The 19688-nt window shown below is 41.6% G+C and overlaps 1 protein-coding gene across 1 annotated transcript in view; it reads right to left on the bottom strand.

The window, feature by feature from the left end:
• Positions 1-15705, bottom strand: part of pax7b (paired box 7b) — a 70170-nt gene extending 54465 nt beyond the window's left edge. The window contains exons 1-4 of the mRNA XM_018736605.2: positions 15223-15705; positions 13190-13425; positions 12237-12366; positions 11652-11780 (exon numbers count right to left, since the gene is read on the bottom strand). Of these exons, the coding sequence (XP_018592121.1) occupies positions 11652-11780; positions 12237-12366; positions 13190-13425; positions 15223-15307 (580 nt within the window). The 5' untranslated portion in view covers positions 15308-15705. The remainder of the gene's footprint in view (positions 1-11651; positions 11781-12236; positions 12367-13189; positions 13426-15222) is intronic.
• Between the last annotated feature and the right edge of the window lie 3983 nt (positions 15706-19688).

Raw genomic sequence — 19688 nt, forward strand, 5'->3', positions numbered from 1 at the left:
GTGGGAAGTGTCAAAAGCAACACGGCGTGGACGACAGTTAGGCCACCAGTCCCTTCAGGCCCCTTGGGTGTGTCATTAAAAAAAGGAAGAAACAGAGGTGCTGGAGACCCCCTCCTACCGCTCGCGACAATGCCAGATCCCCGTTATCAACCCTGACTGGATCTGACCAGTCCGACAGCTAAGAAAATCCTGTTGATGCTATGATCCCCGAGTTGGACTCGAACAGATGAGGGTCTATCATCGCTTACTGTCTTGAAATGTAACCTGCACCGAGTGAAGACGGGTATCAGATGAAGAGGAAGGGACATTTTTTTTTTTTTACCATTTTCGTACCCAGTCGAACCCGACTCACGAACCGTTGTCGAAATTTTATTTATTTAGTAAATTTTTTTATACACAGCAATTTCGTTAAGCGCTGAACCTAAATCCGATGATCTACAAATAAAAATAATTCTTTCTACTTACAGGCTTCTTGTACCTTATCTTTTGTTTGGATAAAGTATTTTACCTGTCTGACCATATGGATCTATTCTTACAACTGCCTTGCTTGATATGTTATATATGACATAGTGCTGCCTTGCATTGCATTAAAATGTCTCAAGGAAAAGCTAAACACTCACTGAATATGTTTTGATCTTTATCCTAGATATGACGAATTTTGCGCTTTATTTGTAGGCCCCGACAGCCTTTCTCGAAATCTTTGCTATTTGAAACATCTTTTAAAATCACCTCGACATTTCCCAACACTGGACCTCACATGCCCTGCAAGACTGGGATAATTCCGAGGAATTGCAGGTACAGTGATTTTCCGACAAGTCAGGGGTGACGGTTTAAAAAGTTAAGTCATGCACACTGACTTGCTGAACTATTCTGAAGGGTGACCAGGGGCACTCCTTTCAATTTCACCGCAACCCGGGATCTTCCATTGTCCGTTCCCTTGGGAGCCGCTTGCGCTAATCTGTCAGTTATTTGCAATAAGAATTGAAAAATATCCACACCCCTGAGGTGGAGGTATTACAATGGCAGCGGAATAGAAGACAACCGAGTTCCTGCTATAAATACTGGGGGAAATAAATAGTGTAAACTGGTAGTAAATTTTGATTTACAAAGCCTGCATGCGGCACTCTTGCGGCATGCAGTCACACCCTGAAAGAAGGCCAGAATTTACAGCAGCAGTAAGCAGTGGGAGCATTAAAATGAAAAGTATCGCCCTTCATCCAAAGGCCTTCATCTGAACAGTAACCTGGTGTGTCCCTCGAAGCAGCACCTTATTGGTCCTTTAACATCAAGAAAATCCAGTCGCCCCAAGTCAGATAAAAAGCCCCCTCACTGGGCTTAATATTTCAATAAATAAAATTCTTCATCCTTGAGTGCGTCTCACAGCAAGTCCGCAAATACCCCCATCCCGCAAGTGCTGTGTAACTGTAATTACAGTAACTCGAACCACAATGTACGGAACAAAAATTGAGGGCCCCTCATTGGCGTTTCCGCTCACGACGGCTTTACAAACACCTCTGGCTATCCATCCGCTCGGCCATTAAAATTTCCCATTCTTCGCACGAAAAACTGGATGCGATTGCAGTTTTCTTCTACTTCAGGCTTCAACACTCGGAAAAGTGTAAATATCATCACATTCGTCCGACGCCGTTAACAAATCACCTTATGGAAGTCTAATTCATTAAATGCGAACGCTCTTTAAGTAGCGCCGCAGTTGCTCATTCGTTACCGCCTAATTGCGATTAACAGATGAACGTTTCGATTTTCAAGAAGCTGCACGTATTCCGTTGGCGCGCCGTTTAAATTAGGCTAATAAGGGCTTTCTTAAACTTCGCCAAGTCGAGCACAAAGTTTGAGCTCGGTTGCTCTCGTGGAATGACTCTGATACGGTTTCGCAGAGTTTGGTCCAAGCCCTGTTATTACAAAGAGGGATGAAAGGGTTTATGATACCTCCTCCACCTTGGGCTTTCTCCCCGGGTTCTCCGGATGAATTACATAGGAACCAAAATGAGTTGGATTTACAGAAGGCATCCAGACCCCAGGAACCCCCGTCAAATCCCCGCACAGCGGTGTCTAATAAACCAGTCATGCACAAAATAGCAAGTTAACCGAGAAAAAATGGGGTAAAATGAAAAGGGGGAACTGCCACACTTGCGAGGGCTGGTATTAGCAAAGTCAACAGTCCTCCAAAATGTGACACCGTTTCCTGCTCATCTTTCAGTCTTTCCGTGGCCGCGGCCGCGAGGGATGAGAAAGTTTTACAAAAACAAATTTTAGCTGGAAATCGGTCACCCAAGGCATCCATTTGGACATCATTTTCACTCCCTTAAAAAGAAAAAAGTTCTCACATCTAATGGGCGGCAGAATCGAAAGCATTACACGGAGCTAAATTTATTGCAGTAATCCCAAAATTAGCTGAAACTGGCACAAGCGGCTTTGTGTGAAAGAAAAACATATTTCTAAATATAATTATCGAACCTATGCACATACCTGAAAACCCATCCTCCAAAACAATCTCTTATAAATTTAGAGTACATTTTTAGAGCAGTTGCAGTATTTGCAGAATTAAGCGCACAGCAACGTATGTGCAAAATATATACAAGGGCCATTTTCATCCTTTATTCGAATTTGTGTAAAGAAAGGAAAACAGGGCTTTGTGAACAATTCAGGAGGTGGGCAGGTGGAAGAAACAGGTGTAGCACGTGAACTTGAGCTCATCATACAGGGATGCGCAGGACAACTTTAGCTTCTATTGACTGCACCACGGGTTCTCTGCAAATATTAATAAATACATATGGCGAACGTTTAGTGCCAATCCAATGCGTGTATGAAATCAACTAGTGATTTTAATTATGTGTGTGTCCAGGGAGCCCATGGGAGGAAATGTGCTTTAGATGCGACTTGGTGCACACACCCAGGGTCTCCTGCGTTGGACCTGTGTCCTGGCCACGTCCGCACTGTGGAATGATGGGCCTTTGTTTGCCGATCTCTCTCCCATTGGGAAGATTCTTGGTATTTTTGTCGGTGAAAATGAAAGTGGGATTAGGGAAAGGCTGGCGAGCATTCCGTGGCAAACGAGGGGGGCAACTATTCCCCCCTCTGCGACTCCCGCTACCATCCCATTCCATCCCACCCCATCCCACTCACACTCCCGGTCCCACTATTCTCCCACTGCACTTATGTAACCCATTAATAAACCTGTTTCCTTTCATAACTAAGGATAGGTGTGCAGAGCATATATGCCATACACACATACAGCACACACACACACACACACACACACACACACACACACACACACACACACATAGAGCACACATGAGTAGCTTTTTTTTCCCCAATCTCTTACTGAGTCTTTTTTTTAATCTGTCATCACCTCTCAGACTTTCCTGTATGTATAACATGGAACCCTTTTTATAAAAATAACAAACCTAAAAATTAAAGCTACAAAATCAGCAACATTCCAGAAAAAAAAAAAAAAGTATCGTCTTTCAAACTCTTTCTATTAGAACTAGTGATTCTACATTCTACATTTATACATTTTATAGTGTTGCACGAGAGCTGACTAGAAAACAACTTACGCAACTTTGCAACAGTCACGACTGTTTTATTTATTATATATTTTGTTATGAATTTGCCGCACGTTTAGATGTCACGTTCAAAATGTCGCAACGTCTCTTCAGTTTACTTCGCTGTTGTTCGTGCAAAAATATTGAACTGTGTGAACTCGTGGGATTCAAGCGAAATATATTTTATGATGGTTTACAAATCAATTTCCGTTCAAGAAGCAAAACCAATGTAAATAAGTGAAAATACCCCGAAATACGCAAGACTCGCGCCGGGATATAATTTTCGAAAAAGGATCCTGTTCAAAAATAGGGTAAAAAAAAAAAGTGTTCAAACAACAGTTTTTAGACATTCTACATATAATCTTTGGCTGTTTAACTGACATGTAAATGACATATTCTGAAATATTTTGCTGTTTTAAATATAAATTGCATTATTTTCTTCATAGAGAAGGTAGGTTTTCGGGAACGGGTGTCAGTGTCACAATAATTATTTATGCTAAATAATAATAATAATAATAATAATAATAATAATAATAATAATAATAATAATAACTTTACACGTTCTGATCAGGAGTTGGAGAGTTCAGGAATGCTTATAGAAAAAGTGAAAAAGTGACACTTGTTCAGATGGGTCGATTACCGGTAGCAGTCTGGACTGGGAATGAATGAATGAATGAATGAATGAATGAATGAATGACAGCCCGTTTCCGTAGCACTTAACCAGGGTCACTCAAAGTTTCTGCATGAAACACACACACACACACACACACACACACACTCACACACACAAGTGATGGCGCGATTCTGCCATCAAACACACTTTTTTTTTGCAGCCCTAACAGAGGAAGCCTGGAGGCCAACACGTTTATTGGTATCAGCAGGGAGTTTTCCCTTGTCGTTTGTTCCTTTTGTCCCAAAGATCTACCAGGATCCCCCCACCCCGCCTCAAGCACACACACACACAAACACACACACAGAGAGACACCCCCAGGACACCCCTCCCACCGCTATCGCCAGTGCTTGGTATCTGTCTATGGCACAGTGCTCTAGCAGAAGTAAAAATATATATATATATAAGCTACATTAAATAAGTAAATTAATTGATTGATTAAAGAAAATTTAAAAAATAGAAAATAAGGCCAATTATCTTTAGAAAATTATGGCTCGCATGTCCTGAAACTTAAAAAAAAAAAAAAAAAAAAAATTAAAATCCACCTTTGCAGGTGCAGGCCCCGGAAATCTCCGTAAGATCCCACACCTTTTAAATAGGGAAGAAACGAAATCCCCTATAAAGTTATTGAACAGGAAAGGATTATGAACTCGCCTTTATACGTGAAGAAAAAATCCCCATGTCTTCTACTGTAGACTTTTGAATTTCCCCCCTAAGTAGCCCAAAAATAGAGATTGTCCCTTTTAGAGGGAAAAAAAAAAAAAGAAAAACCAGCAGAGAACCAAAAAAAGCCCATTCTAGTAAGTAATATGTGTGTGCAGATAGGGGCCTGTCCCACATGGCAAGAAATGCTTTAATTAATAGACAGGCAGGCTTGAAAGCAGCGCTGGCAGTCTGTAATATGATGAACTCCCATTGTGGTGGTGTCACCACAAATGTTTCTGATAAGCAAAAGCACCCAAGGATCAAAGACTATAAGCCTCTCAATTTCCTCCAGCCGCCTCTACTTTTCCTCACCTACTTTCTATTTTTCTTCCTCCTTCCTTAAAAAAAAGAAGCCTCTGAAACACAGGCTGAAATCCTCTTCATGACAAACTAAGGGGGTCCTCCTCAGGGTCACAGGTCACCGCAGGGCCCTCCCCCCCTCCACCCCAGCGCTCCATATAACTGCTTATTAATATTCCCTGAGAAAGAGGGCCCTGGAGATGACAAATGTCTTCATAAATTGGTATTAGCTGACATGTCATTATTGTCATGATCCCCCTGGGTCCAGTTGGGAATTTAACACATCATTTGCACGTGCTTTTATTTCCCTTTCAAGCAGTGATTTTAAATCACAGAGCAAAGGTACAGTATATCAATAAGTGACCAAAAACATTTTTTTTAAGTATTTTTTGTTTGTCTTTTTACTGCGTTTGATGTTATAGGAATGAAAGTGAATTCTTAGATAAAAAAACGAGGCCATCCAAGGAATGTCAAGAGTTTCCAGCGTGGTTATAAAAAGCATGTAAACCATGACCCTGTTTTAAATGAGCACACATGAATATTGTTTGATGTCAAGGAAGCTGGCTTAAACACAGCCGATTTAGCATAAATTAGAGGTGATTTATTTTGGTTCTTTAACAGTGAACGATTAAAAGGAATGATGTTTTTTTTAAAACAATCTCCCATGTTTTCATATTGTCATTTTTCATTCTAAAACATTTTGCTGAGTTAAGAATACAAATCAAAGTCGTATCAATCTCTCGCTTAAAGAGCCCGGAACTTGTTTAACGAAACTTTTGAAAGAGTAAAAGAGGGTCATTTGTTGCTGGTTTCGTTAATTTGATTTGTTCCAAGAATGACGTCACTTTTCTTTAACTGTATTTTTGTGAAATAAAGCGCGGGGCCAAATTCTCTTTACATGTACCGCATGTACCATGAAACACACATCATCACTGATATTTACTGCACCTGCGTTTCATTTCTCAACAGTTTCTTTCAAATCCAAAGGAAGTGAAGAAGCACAACCGAAAACAACCATGCAGAAGCCCAAGAAAATATATGAAATGTTATGTATTATAATTCATTATTCCAGTCAAGCGAAATAACATAAAATATATTCAAATATAACAGACAGATGTTAAAAAAAATTAAACTTGAACGATCTTTCCTGCATTTATTCCAGTCCCCAGTATGTATACAGTGGAGAGCTGCAATTGGGAAAAAAAGCTTCCGTAACTTTGTTTTAAAATTCATCTGATGAACTTCTAAAATATCTCAACAGTCTTCCTTCCATCCACTGCACATTTACAGTGTCCAGCGTTTTATACAAGATGCCTCGTGTATGGAAAAAATAAAAAATAAAAACACACAATTCTTCAATAACTCAAGGTATTTACAGTGTACTCTGCCAATTTCAAAGATCTTATTATTATTATTATTATTATTATTATTATTACTGTTGATGCCAAAGTATTACCAAAAGTATAGTCTTTTTATTTCCCAGCTCTGAGCCTTTGCTCTGTGTATCATATGGTATATGTTCTTTAAAAATGCTGCCATGTAAATTCCAGTGAAATGTGGGGAGAGGCGAGGGGGGAAAGGGGAGGTTAATCCCAGTTTAATGCAGTGATGCAGAGCGCAGGACCGAGGCGCTGATGAGTGTGTTATCTCTGCCCAACATTTGGGTCTCCCTCCATTTCAACACAGCCAAATAGCTGCGAGAAAAGTGCGGATGGAGTGACTCCCGGTGCCCGAGGAGAAGTGTTATTAATAGCTAAATAACTTCCCATACTTTCACTAAATCTCTCTCTCTCTCTCTCTCTCTCTCTCACACACACACACACACACACACACACACACACAAATATATACACGCTCTCTCACATCCGAAATTGTGTGTGTGTGTGTGTGTTTCGAATGGTCTCTCTCTTTCGCACCCTCCCACTTTTATTTCAGCCGAGACTCGAGCCGCGAACGTCGCCGCAATTTCTGGAGCGCGTGCGCGTGTGCGTGCGCGCGCGCTTCTCCCACTTCACCTCGCTTCGGCCTTTGGATTTCCATTCATCGCTTTCCGCAAAACCTGATCAGCAACAATTTCGATCTCTCAGCATAAGTGATGCGCGAAAAGTTTTGTCGTTCATCTCGCGCTGTAAATCATACACCCGTATGGATGTTTCTGCGGCATCCGCTCAATATATCTTTTTTCAGTGATTACTTCATTATTCCTATTATTATTATTATTATTATTATTATTATCTGGCTGGCGCCTTTGTACAACACGTCTTACAATGTCAGCTTTATACAAATGATCCCGGCTATTTGTGACCATGTCTAACTATGAAAAACATATTTCGTATTTTCCTTTTGTCCAGGGCGACGCACGATGTTTGGTTTGTATATTAAACGACGCGCAATCGTTAGCTCGTTTTATGCGGCGGCGTAGCTTTTACTGCATTCATTCAGAGCGGGTGCCCTCATGAAGGTCCTTCCGCAGAAGCAGAGATGCGAACCCATAACGTCGTGTCTGCAGCACAAGAGTTTTAGCCACTACGCCACCTGCTGCCCCAAACTCACCTGTGCAGCCCCCGCAACAGCTCCCTTCCGCGCACCCATGGATGGATTCATTTGCGATAGCGACTAATTCGTCTGTTCTTTTTGTGATAATATTGTTTTAATTGAAAATGGGACAGAGGAGCAGGCCCGCAGCTCCGGGGTGCCGCGACACCCCCCGCACCACTCCACCGGCCCCTATTATTTCCTTTGATCCGCACTGAGAACACGCGCAAATCCCGCCTGGCCTCTGTTTGATTAGAGCGAGGAGCGCAGGTAATCCGCCCATTTGCTCAAGTGTCCATCGCCCCCCCATCCCCCTCCCCCCCTCCAGTGCCTATTTACACAAGGCGTTTTGTTGCACACTCTTCCCACCCACCTCCCCGTAAGAAAAAAATAAAATAAGAATTTTTTTTAAAAGAATGTAAAAGACAGCGTGACAGCAAAACCGAGTTACAAAACTCCTAATTACTTGTCACGTTTTAACAAGCGCATTTTTTTATTATTATAACAATTACGGCTGCGCAGCTGGCACCGACAAATAATTCTCAGCGCGCGCGCATTCTTATGTCTCGCGCAGCAATTAACTGTGAATATGATAGCTGAACATATTCTTTAGTCGTGTACTGACATGTCAGCGGTGGGAAACTGTTTATTATAAACATTTCCTTTAAAGATGTTCTAGAACAAGGTATAAATGCTGCCACTGTTATACGCACCTTCTGGTACATGGTTGGGGGGGGGGAGTCAAATGGGAGTCTTTGCCGTCTTTTACAGTGTATAAAATATAATTAAAACGAGATTCTTAATTGCACAAACGCATTTAATTTTAGGCTCCCATTCAGTGATTAATGATCGAAAGGCACTCATTCACAAGCAGCTCCACTTGCTATTTCGGTTTGTTCTGGCCTTTCATTTCTCGAAATTATTTATTTCTCATCATTTCTGTTCTTTTTTTTTTTATTTTTTTTTTTTTTTGGAAGACGCGCATCCAAAATAAAAACCTTCAATGGACAACATCAGCTATTTGTGGCGGGTTCGGGCATCAAATCTAAACACACCCCCAAATTCTGTACGTGTTTAAGTTGCAGTTGGCTTCCCTTTAATAAACTGTATCTTAAACTTAAAAGTGGTATTTTATATTTTCTCATCCATTTCAGAATCAAGTTAGCATGTCATAGTGAGAATTCCAAATACAACCCCCCTTCCCCCACCGTTTTTTTTTTTTTCAAATAAATAAATAAATAAATAAAAATCTTAACAACTATAAAAGAAACCTAAAATCTCATGAATTTGTGCCCAGGGCTAGCCAGAGCCAGCGTTTAGAGATGAAAGTGAAAAAGAAATAAAAGGCTCAATTTAATCTGCCTTAAAACCCTTCAACATAACGTTTGTGCTGGAAACTGCGCGAGTGAGGGCTGATTGAGGATAAATGCGTTTCTTACCATGCCTGCGAGCTATTACACCCCTCCGCAACACAGCGGCCCATTGAGCAGACACCGTTTTCATTACTCACCCTAATAAGTCTTAACATTATTAAATGCCAGCCGGATGATAGAATGAAACAGGCGCAAAAGACGAATCTTTTTAAGAATTAAAAAAGAGGGCATTTAGGATCCCTGGTTTTCGACATTTTTTTTGCCATAAAGCCGAAAATGTAGGCAGAAATCAAACGGAAAGTTTTTTTTTTTTTTTTTTTTGAATGTCTGACAAAATGCACGGGAGGTGTGTGCTACTGATGCAGTCAAAAATGTAAATAAAAAATATACAATATGTGTGACCTGAACCGATATATCGAATTTCTTCATGACATTTTTTTCCAGACAATTTTATCTGAAATAAAGCACAACTTAAACAATCTATTCTTACTCTTATTCTTATTATTATCATTATGCATTGGCAGTCTGAAACGTAATCTTCTGCGTGATTTATTTTTTTTAAACATTAAAAACTAACAATACACATAATATAAATCAAATATCTAATAGGTCACTGAGATAACAATTTTCAAAATAAATGATTGTTTGACAGTATCATACTGTACATATATTATCATAATTATTATTATTAGTCACCTTCCTGATATTGACACTTCTGTCCAAGACATCTCGCAACTTTACATTTCTACATTTGTACAGCAGGGTGTTTAGACCATATCTTCTGTACTGTAGTATAATTATTTCAATGAAAACTTCATACTGGCTCTCTTGTGCACATTGTAACTTAGATAGGTTTTCCCAGGTTAAAGTGCTCCTTTACACATTACAAAAGTGCAGTTAGTGCTCACAATGGCACGATTTTAAAATGAGCACTGGCCATTTCCAAACAAGAAAGAAACATTTTGCACCCTCCAATGCTCATTCTACTCCAACAGACGATTCTATAATATTACAAAACTATCTAGCAGCGGGGTGTATTGAATAATTCATCTCCCTTTAGTTCCCTCTTCGCCCTTTGTCCCAAGTTTTTTTTCTTCTTCTTCTTTTTTCTTTCTTTCTTTGCAGGTTTTTGAATAAGAATGGACAGGGCCCTTCCCCTTTTTCCCCTTTTCCCCTGCACTATTTTTAAGGTTCTGCCTTTGTACCTCTGAATCTTTTTCCTTTCAGAGGCCTTGAATGGAGTTAGAGGCCTTTTTTGCGACTGAAGTTCATCTTCAAGTTTGGAAAAAGGGCCAAATCTCAACACACAAAAAGGCCTTTTTTTGTAGGTTTACTTAAACCCTGTACACAAATGTTTGATCATCTTATTTGCTAACTTTTGTCTCCCTCAGAAACAGGATCTATTGTGCTGGGAATTGAGATTGAGGGTCTTCAAATAGACAAAGTCAGAGATCAATCTCAGCTGCAAAATGCAAATCAAATAATAAATCATTACATTTATTTTAAACCGTGAACTGCAAACCTACACAGTTCGGCCAACGGAACAATAACTATGTGTGTGTCTTTGTGTGTAGTAAACACATGTACGTATAATTCCTATTCTAAATCGATATGTAATGATTGCATAAATATGATACGTTAACTGAATTATATTCAGACATTCATTTTAGCTACATTTTGACACATTTATATATACTTAATTACAATTCACTTAACTGTTCTATATTCTTATAACTGTTACATACAAACTTAAAATTAGAGAATAGATATTAAAATTCAGTTTGTATAATGTTACCCTAAGGTCCAAAGCTACAGACCAACCTTTGGTTTATTCAATATTCCAAACAACCCCAAAGATAAATTTCCTCCCTATAAATGGGAACCGTAAAGCAAAGGAAGCGCAAAGACCGAAGGACCGAAGTTGAGCGCCGTTCTCGTGCTCGACCGCAGCGGCGGTTCCCTAATTGATATTGGTGGCTCTCTAATTGATATTGATTGGCAAATGGGTCAGCTGTCAGCTGTCGTTTCCAGGGACCGTTTAAAGAGCAAGAGAGGACTCTGTCGAGCAAATTAATTTACCAGTCCCCAACACCTCCGTCAAGGCCCATATAAATAACCAGGCCTCGCACCCAGAGCCAAACCAGCAAGGGGAAGAAAGGAAAGAAAGAAAGAAAGAAAGAAAGAAAGAAAGAAAGAAAGAAAAAGAATCCAAACCACATTTGATTTATAACAGACAATTTTCCCATTCACCCTAAAATGCATGCATATTTCAGGAAAATATGCGGACTTTCTTCCTTAAATAAAACGTGTCTGCACTGGGACCAGAAAACATTTTTCATGCCAAGCAAAAAAAAAAAAATAATAATAATAATTTTTTACAAAAAAAAAATCATTAAAACGAATAAACGTGAAAAGCTGCAAAAAAAAAAAAAAAAAAAAAAAAGCTGCTTCCATAATAACCCGTTCGGACCCAGAAAGTGGAAATAGAGCCGCAGTCATTACCTTTGTCGCCCAGGATGCCGTCGATGCTGTGCTTGGTCTTCTTCTCCCCGTCTTCATCCTTTTTATCACAGTCATCTTCATCGTCTTTCTTGCCGAAGCGGGCTCTCAGAACCCGACTGATGGAGCTCACTGACGAACCCGGAGAACCACCGCGTTATTTCCCACCCGCGCGCGTGTCGCGTGCACTCACAACATCTTCTAAAACCGAAATGACTAAATTTATTAGTGCTGACAATAAACACAGGTCATCATTAGATCTCGACATTTAGATATTTATTGCTGTTGCGTTTTCCACGGTGTTCCAGCAGCTGCAGAAACAATAAATAATAATAACGAATTTTGACGGCACTATATAACCGCATTAAGGGCTCGTGCATAGCTGAGCTGCAGTTCAATTACATTTGCAAGTTTTCAAAAAAATTATTCATTTATTTGGTTCTTGCAAGGTGGAAAATGTCTGCGGGAAATGGATGCGCATGAAGTTTTACAGCGTCACAGGCTCTGTGCTGCGATGTTACTCTTTACAACGGACTCGCGATCATGGTAAGAGAAAAAAGGGAAGCCGCTTACCAGGTGAGGCCTCACCTGAGGGAACGGTGCTTCTGTCACACACCCCGTCTTTGAGCAGCTTGTCCCGGATCTCCCAGCTGAACATACCCGGGTTCTCGCGCTTGTACTCCTCGATGCGCTTCTCCACGTCCGGCGTGGCCACCTGCTTTGAGTGGGAACGGGCACGCGGCGCGGCGTGGGCACCACGGGGGGTGTCAGGTGGACGGGTGGTGGTGGAGCAGTGAGGGAGAAGGAGACAGAAAACAACTTTTAATTGACATCTCTGGGAAACTTTCCTGCATTTTTATTTATTTTTCTTTCTTTTTTTTTTAACCATATAAGAAGCGCACCGCATTCGTCGGATAAATATGATCCGATCTCATCACACCTTCCTGGCTTCCAGAAACAGGTGCAGAGCACGCGGCCCAGTCGCGGAATTGACGCGAGGTGTCCCTGTGCTAAAAATGCACTGACCACTTATCTTTTCTTATCCAAATCCCTCGGATATAATCGTTACTTTTGTCTCAATAAACGCCGTCCCTTTGATGTTCGCGCGCGCCTGCAACTCTCGTTTCATAATCAGTCCCCTGAGTTCTCAGCTCGGCACAAAAATCGACAAATTACCATATTTGCAATAGTTTGCGTCTAGGCCCTGGGGATGTGATCTGTTCAAACAAGATACTAACAAAAATAAATATAAAACGATAACGCATAAAGACGCAGACAAGTGGTGCGCAACAATCAGCATCGGTATCATAATCAGCAACAACAATGACTTTAATAATAATAATAACAATTATAATAACAGAAGACCGACGCCGTATGTCGATGACAGTTACTACTGGGAGCTGTTTCAGAGCTCCGTGTTACCTGCGTTTTCCACCACGAGCGAGTGTGTGAGCGGAGACCGGAGCTACAAGCGCGAGACGGAGACACGAGCGCAGGCGAATGCGGTGTGTTTCTGGTGACCACACTCTTCTTGCACTCACCCTGGGCTTGCTCCCCCCGATGGCCCCCGGACGGATGGAGCCCGTCTCCTGGTACCGACACAGGATTTTGGACACGCAGCCGTGGGAGACGCGCAGCTGGCGCGAGATGACGCACGGGCGGATCCCGTGGTGGGCCATCTCCACGATCTTGTGTCGGATGTGGTTGGGCAGGGGTCTCCCGTTGATGAAGACCCCCCCGAGCTGGTTCACACGACCTTGACCCAGAGGTGTGGACACTGCGGGGTTCATGAAAACACGTTTATTTTGGAAACTATTAGAAGCACCTTACCTGCACCACCGCTGGCTTCCTCAATTAAACTGTTATTAAAAAAAATGAAAAAAAAAATTTGTACAAATATCAGGTTGGTGTAGCAGTAGGTAAAATCCCACCGTGAAGTTTTACACATCAGCAATACACGCATTATATATGAACAGCATGTGAACGTTTTTAACCGTAAGTCAGGCAAAAAGAACGACTTTAAATAATAAAATGTACAACTTAGCAAAACAACACATTGCAACATTTAAATTTACAATGAAACATTTTAAAAGTAGTATATGTGTGTAATCTAAATAATATGTATGAGGAGGTAAGTACTTTATTACTGAGCTGTTCACCAATCTAATGAATACATTTGAAACGGATATTTTACATTTGAAGTTAGTAATTTTATCATATTTAATTTTTCATCATATTTTACTATGGTGATCGAGTTTTTTAATAATAATAATAATAATAATAATAATAAGAAGAAGAAGAAGAAGAAGAAGAAGAAGTAGAAGAATAAGAATAATAATAATAATAACCACTTGAAACATCTGACAAAGAAATGATGAAATAATAGTAATAGTTTAATTGGCTACATCTGAATCCAGCTCTGCTGATATTAGGCCTTTAAACTTTATCTCCTGGTTTGTCGTAATTATTAAAACTGGAAACGCTTCAATGTTCGTTTTAAATTATAAACGTATTTGTAAATTAAAATTAATCCTTCGATTTATCAGTGGCATAAGAAAAAAAAAACTGCAATGTAGCAACACCTGCACCTGGCTATTTTTCAGGCATCTTTAAACACTAATAACACTCACGTGGTTAATTCTGTACTGCAGCGACGCTAAAAGATTTTTTTTCAGTGGCACTTTCCACCTTCATTATTCATAGTCATGCTGTGCAAATATTGATGCGATCCTCCGCTGTGTGTTTTTCTATCGTTTCCACCACCGGGCCACTTGAACAAATCCCAAATCTGGGCTCACTGAAAATCTCCATTCCGTTTCACACACTTGAGCACGAGCCACAGTCACGGACGCGCAATAAACGGAATAAATGATTCATAGAGGATTCATAGAGGCAAAGTGCTCCTCTCTGCAAATCTCGCCCAAATTCCACATCTTTTCACATTCTGGCCCATAATAACATAACGATTCCGTCTTAAAAAAATGTGCCACTCCATGGCTCCAAAATCATTGCTAAAATTGCTCTAAACACTTAAAATTAATACACACACACACACATTTTCTAATAGTTAAACCTAAAGTGTGGTACTATCCACATAACGCTTTTTTATGAAGGCGACTTTTCTATGGTTTATTTATTACGGGTTAGTTATTACATAATTTTATGTAATCGAAAAAATGTGCCCACTCCATAACACGAACCTTTAAATAACAAAATATTTCCAATAAATTTGTACTTTGTTATTTTATACATTGCTCTTGCAGAGCGGAATGTGCACCGCTTTGTTTTTCCTGAAAAATAACCTCGGGTTACTTTCCGAGAGTTCAAGGAATGAGCAGCGAGAAATTTCGCATTTAGGCTATGAGATAAAACTGAAATTTTAATTTATTTTAAAGGCATTGATTAATTTAATGCCACTCGCTTCTGGATGCACTTCCAGAAATCCATATGTGTGCGTGGTTTTAAAATCACGCAGCATTAAGGTCACATATCTGCTCCAATGTGCCCTAAATTCCACTTTAAATGTTTTTTCTTCTTCTTCTTTTTTTTTTTTTGTATTTTTTCGGAAACTGACCTTCGAGGGGGAAGCCGGTGCGGGGGTAGTTCTGGCCCGGCGCTGGTCTCATCATCCTCGGTACTGTTCCCGGTAAAGTGGCCATTGTACCGTCACCCCAAAAATATCACCAATTTCCAAATGTTTTCAAAGCAGTCCAGATTCGACCTGAGAAGACGGCCTCTTTCAAAATGAAAAAAAAAAGCACTTCTTTCAGTGTAAAAAATAAAAATAAAAAACACAGATGGGAACAGCGTAGATCCAACCAGATCAACTGGGGGGGAGAAGCCCGAAACAGCCCAAAAAAGAGAGGCAAAAAAAAATAAAAGTGCTTTAATTGCACCGCGGGGAGCTCAGTGTGGCGGAGGTGTGTGTGCGCGCGCGCGCGCGTGCGTGCGTGTGTGTGTGTGTGTGCGCGCGGGTTGGGGGGGGCTCATCTGCTGTCCGCGAGCGCAGCGGCCCAAGGTGATCTCATCCTCTGCAGCGCTGCTCTGAGGAGCTCCGCTCGCTTTTTAATGGCAAAGTGAGATCGGAGGATGGCACTAGTTAAAGTGCAGGACAACTTTGGCTCACGGTGCTCGGGGAGGGGCGGGGGGTGCGAAGGGGGAGGAGCCTAACTCGCATCTGCCCACCAATAGGATGGAAGGACGAGCCGCGCAAAGACAGTCTCCGCTTCTTTATATATAGCGCCAGACTGCTTTCTCTTCTCCCAAACTAATAATAATAAGATGGATATTAACAATAATGAGAAATAAATAAATAAATACCAAGTTAATTTTCAAAGGAGTTCATCATTTGCTCTCTCATTCACCATCTAAAGAAAATTCACGCCTATGGCACAGAGGAGTCTTTTTCAGTAATTTATCAACATTTTAGAGCATGAGTAAATGCTGCTGTCTACCATCATTCGTAAGCATTGTTAGAGGAACACCCTTACCAGGGTAACTGAGGATTAAGTTTTACTGTACAAAACCCGTGGAGCCACTTGGGCTGCAGTCCTGTACGACAGGCACCTGGTTCACTTGTCACTCAGCTGCATGTTAACACTTCTAATTGCCTACATTTGTATTTCAATGCATTATATTGCTGCTAGCATGAGTGGAACGAAAAATATAAATAGGTATAGAAAAAAAGAAATCAGTCCATCCCTTTGAGGCCAATAATATCTGACATCATTGAAACGGAGTAAAGTAAAGAGCAGTTTGCTGACCGAGGACCCGCTTCTTGGGTGCTGGAGATGCTGCTTCCATAGCTGTGTGGGGTAGGAGACCCCACATGTCGCAGCACCCATAGAGCAGCACGTACATCTTTCATCTGTCCATTATGACATGTTGTCCATTTTTGATAAATCTGTGAAAGCATTATTTTTCCAGCTAATTGGCCCACATACTCTGCGCCTATTTTTGACCTTAAGCGTTCAGAATATCTGAAAAAAAAGTGGTGTTAACAGGGTACATGCAGAACCACCATCACCAGCAAGGGATCATAACTTTCGTAACATTAATACACACTGCGGTGCATGAAAGAGGTGTAAGGCGTCCGCTTGTTACATGTTGGACAAAAAGGCGTCACTGAATCTGGTCTTATGGCTCTTTAAGGCATTACAGTAACAATCCAGAGGAAAGAAAAGTTGTTTTTCTGTTAAATATACAGCGCAGGAGGACATAGCAAACTGGACATGATGGCCAAGACAATAGATGCATTTTTTTAATTGCTGGCAACGATTAATGAAGCCACCCCATAATAATAATGAAGGAGAGGAGGGGGAAACACTGAAATCCCTTAACCCAGTTAGAAGGGCCTCGAAAGCGTGTCATAATTAACACAAATGCGCGTGATTCGGTTGATCTTCAGTAATAAACGTGGCGAGCGACGGAGAGGTATTTTACATCCAACATACAATGAGCGGAGACTCTTTAAGGCTGAGCGCCCATTCACGTGGATTATCATCTCGCTCTGCGTTCCTCTCATTCATAAAATCTACAATTGAGATCGCGCGCGCCCGCGCGCGCACGTGCGGCCGGATCCGGTCGGGTTTTTTTTTTTTCTTCTTTATTAAGCCATCGAGAGGAAATCGAGCAGATATTTATATGAAGTGGTGGTTCTAGATGCTCCGTCCTGACAGCTCATTCCTGGCACCACAAGTTTCTGGCTCTAAAAGTGCTGCGCTGATGGCTTTGGCTTCCGTCGCACCGGCTGCTTCTGAAGCCCAAATTCTTGATAAAACCGCTGTCTTTTAACTCGCATTTCTCTCATTCTACAGCTAGTTTTCGCACCGCCGTTCAAGGAATTCTGAGGATTCAAAGCCGCTTTCAAAATTTCAGATATAAGTTGTTCTTTAAATCATGTTGCATCACTTAAAAATATTTCCTCTAATGTCCCCTTTTCATGTCAATAACTGCTTCGACAAACGCAAAAAATGCGAGAATTTAGAGATATGAGGACTGATTTGGAAATATATATAAAAAATCTTAACAATGCATATTTTTATCTGAAGAAAATTATAACGCGTAAAATCTCGCCTACGCAATATTTTAAATTTACTGCTGCAATAATGTAACAGATTGTTTTTGATCACAGTCTAATGTTATTGTATTCATGATGAAGATAGAAACTTCGAGAGAAAGTATAATGCGCAGTAATTAGTCACAATTACAGAAGAATGAGTACGTTATTGTGCGAGGTGTGTGCGTGTGTGTGTGTGGAAAGTTCCGCGGAACACACACCAGTGGTGGAGGGCAATTTCACAACTCATTTTCTCCAACAATTAGAGAGTGTGGAGGGTGAAATGGCGATTTCACATGGCGCATGCAGATGGGGACGGGCCGGTGGGGGGACCTGCTGGGCTGCCGGGAGGCTGGACCCGTCTCCCCGCCTTGGGGTCACCTCGCGGGCCACGCGGGCTCGTGCTCTGGAGCGGAGCGGCGGGTAGGTGGGTGGGTGGGGGCCAGAAAGAGGCTCCATCGCACGAGTCAATACTTCGGTAACGGCCTGCAGAGTTACTACAGCTCGGGTTCATCATCATCATCATCATCATCATCATCATCACCACCATATTTTTGCCCCATGGTGGGCAGCAGATTTTCGGATGTTTTTGCCGCAGTGTTTACCACGGTATTCTTACACATACAGTCAGGACCTAACCATTGCTTCGGTCTTTTTTTTTTTTTTTTTAAATGTGGGAACTAAACTGTCATCCACTGAACTTCGTCTCAGTTAAGATATATGACTGCTGTCCCCGATTTAAAGTTCTAATATCTAATAGCTTGAGTGTTTATTTTAGCCAAGTGTTCATTTAGTGGCGTTTTCCCATCAGCTCGATTGTAGGTTTGTGCGCTAAGGTACTTGAATGATTTACCCATTTACACAGTAACTTCATTTTACTGTGTTAGTTCAGGGTAAGTACCTTGTTCGGGAGCGCTATGGGATGTGGGATTGGAATCTGGGTCCCTAGAGTGTAAGGTAGCCGTTCTAACCACTACGCCACCTGCTGCCCTCACTGTACATTAGTATTTAAATATGCAGTTTAAGGAGGAATTTCAATACGCGCTTTTCCAGAGCAGGGCGGAGGTGGACCGGAGCCTATCCCGGAAGCCTTGGGCGCAAGGCTGAGAGGCTGGGGTACGCGTTGGACGGGACGCCAGTCCATCGCAGGGTACAAATTCATACATGGAAAACAACAAATCCCGAAAAAGTAAAAGTCATGTTTTAATCGGTGTAAGGTGCATGGCGTCTGTGCTCTGCATCCTGTGCTAATATGAGATTAAATATTGTTCATGGAAACGTCTGATCGCTTTAATTGTCCAGTTCATTCGTCCCGTTGAAAACCGAACAACAGCCCCCTTAGTTTCACTCGACCTGTTTATGATTCAATAAATATAATCGATCAAGAGAAGGGACACAACGCGATGCGTAGTGTGAATACGCGATTTCGTGGGTCTCGCGCACAGGATCGACTCCTCCCGAACCCACCCCCAAGGAAGGGGCAGAGGGCAGATTGACTCAGGGCTCCCGGACCTGTGCCCAACAGGCACCCCATTTCAAGACGAGTCGGCAGGTGGTGTAGAGTAGTAACCATAACCCTACTCTCTTCGAGCCTGGTAGGCATGGGTTCGAGTCCCAAGATACAGAGCGGAGTACGTGTTGTGAACTGATACACTGAGTAAGAATACCCCGCTGCTTAAATAGACAGATCCGTGTAAAGGGATCCACTCTGAATCACTTCAAGGGACATGAAGGTTCACAATTATCCTGCAGCTGGAAGAATGAGAACTGAAACCCCGCAATAGAGCACAAACATCTCGTACTGCCTTTACACACAAACGGAGATAAAACGGTGTTCACTGCAGTCGGAGTGTGTACGACGGGAGAAGGGATCAGCGGGAGACGAGCGAGCAGGCAGCTCTCTCTGTGTGTGTGTGTGTGTGTGTACTCCAGTTAGAGGTTCGGACATTACTCATAAATTGCCATACAGAGTTCGATAAAAG

Source organism: Scleropages formosus, chromosome 2 (assembly GCF_900964775.1).
Source record: "Scleropages formosus chromosome 2, fSclFor1.1, whole genome shotgun sequence".
NCBI classification, from domain to species: Eukaryota; Metazoa; Chordata; class Actinopteri; order Osteoglossiformes; family Osteoglossidae; genus Scleropages; species Scleropages formosus.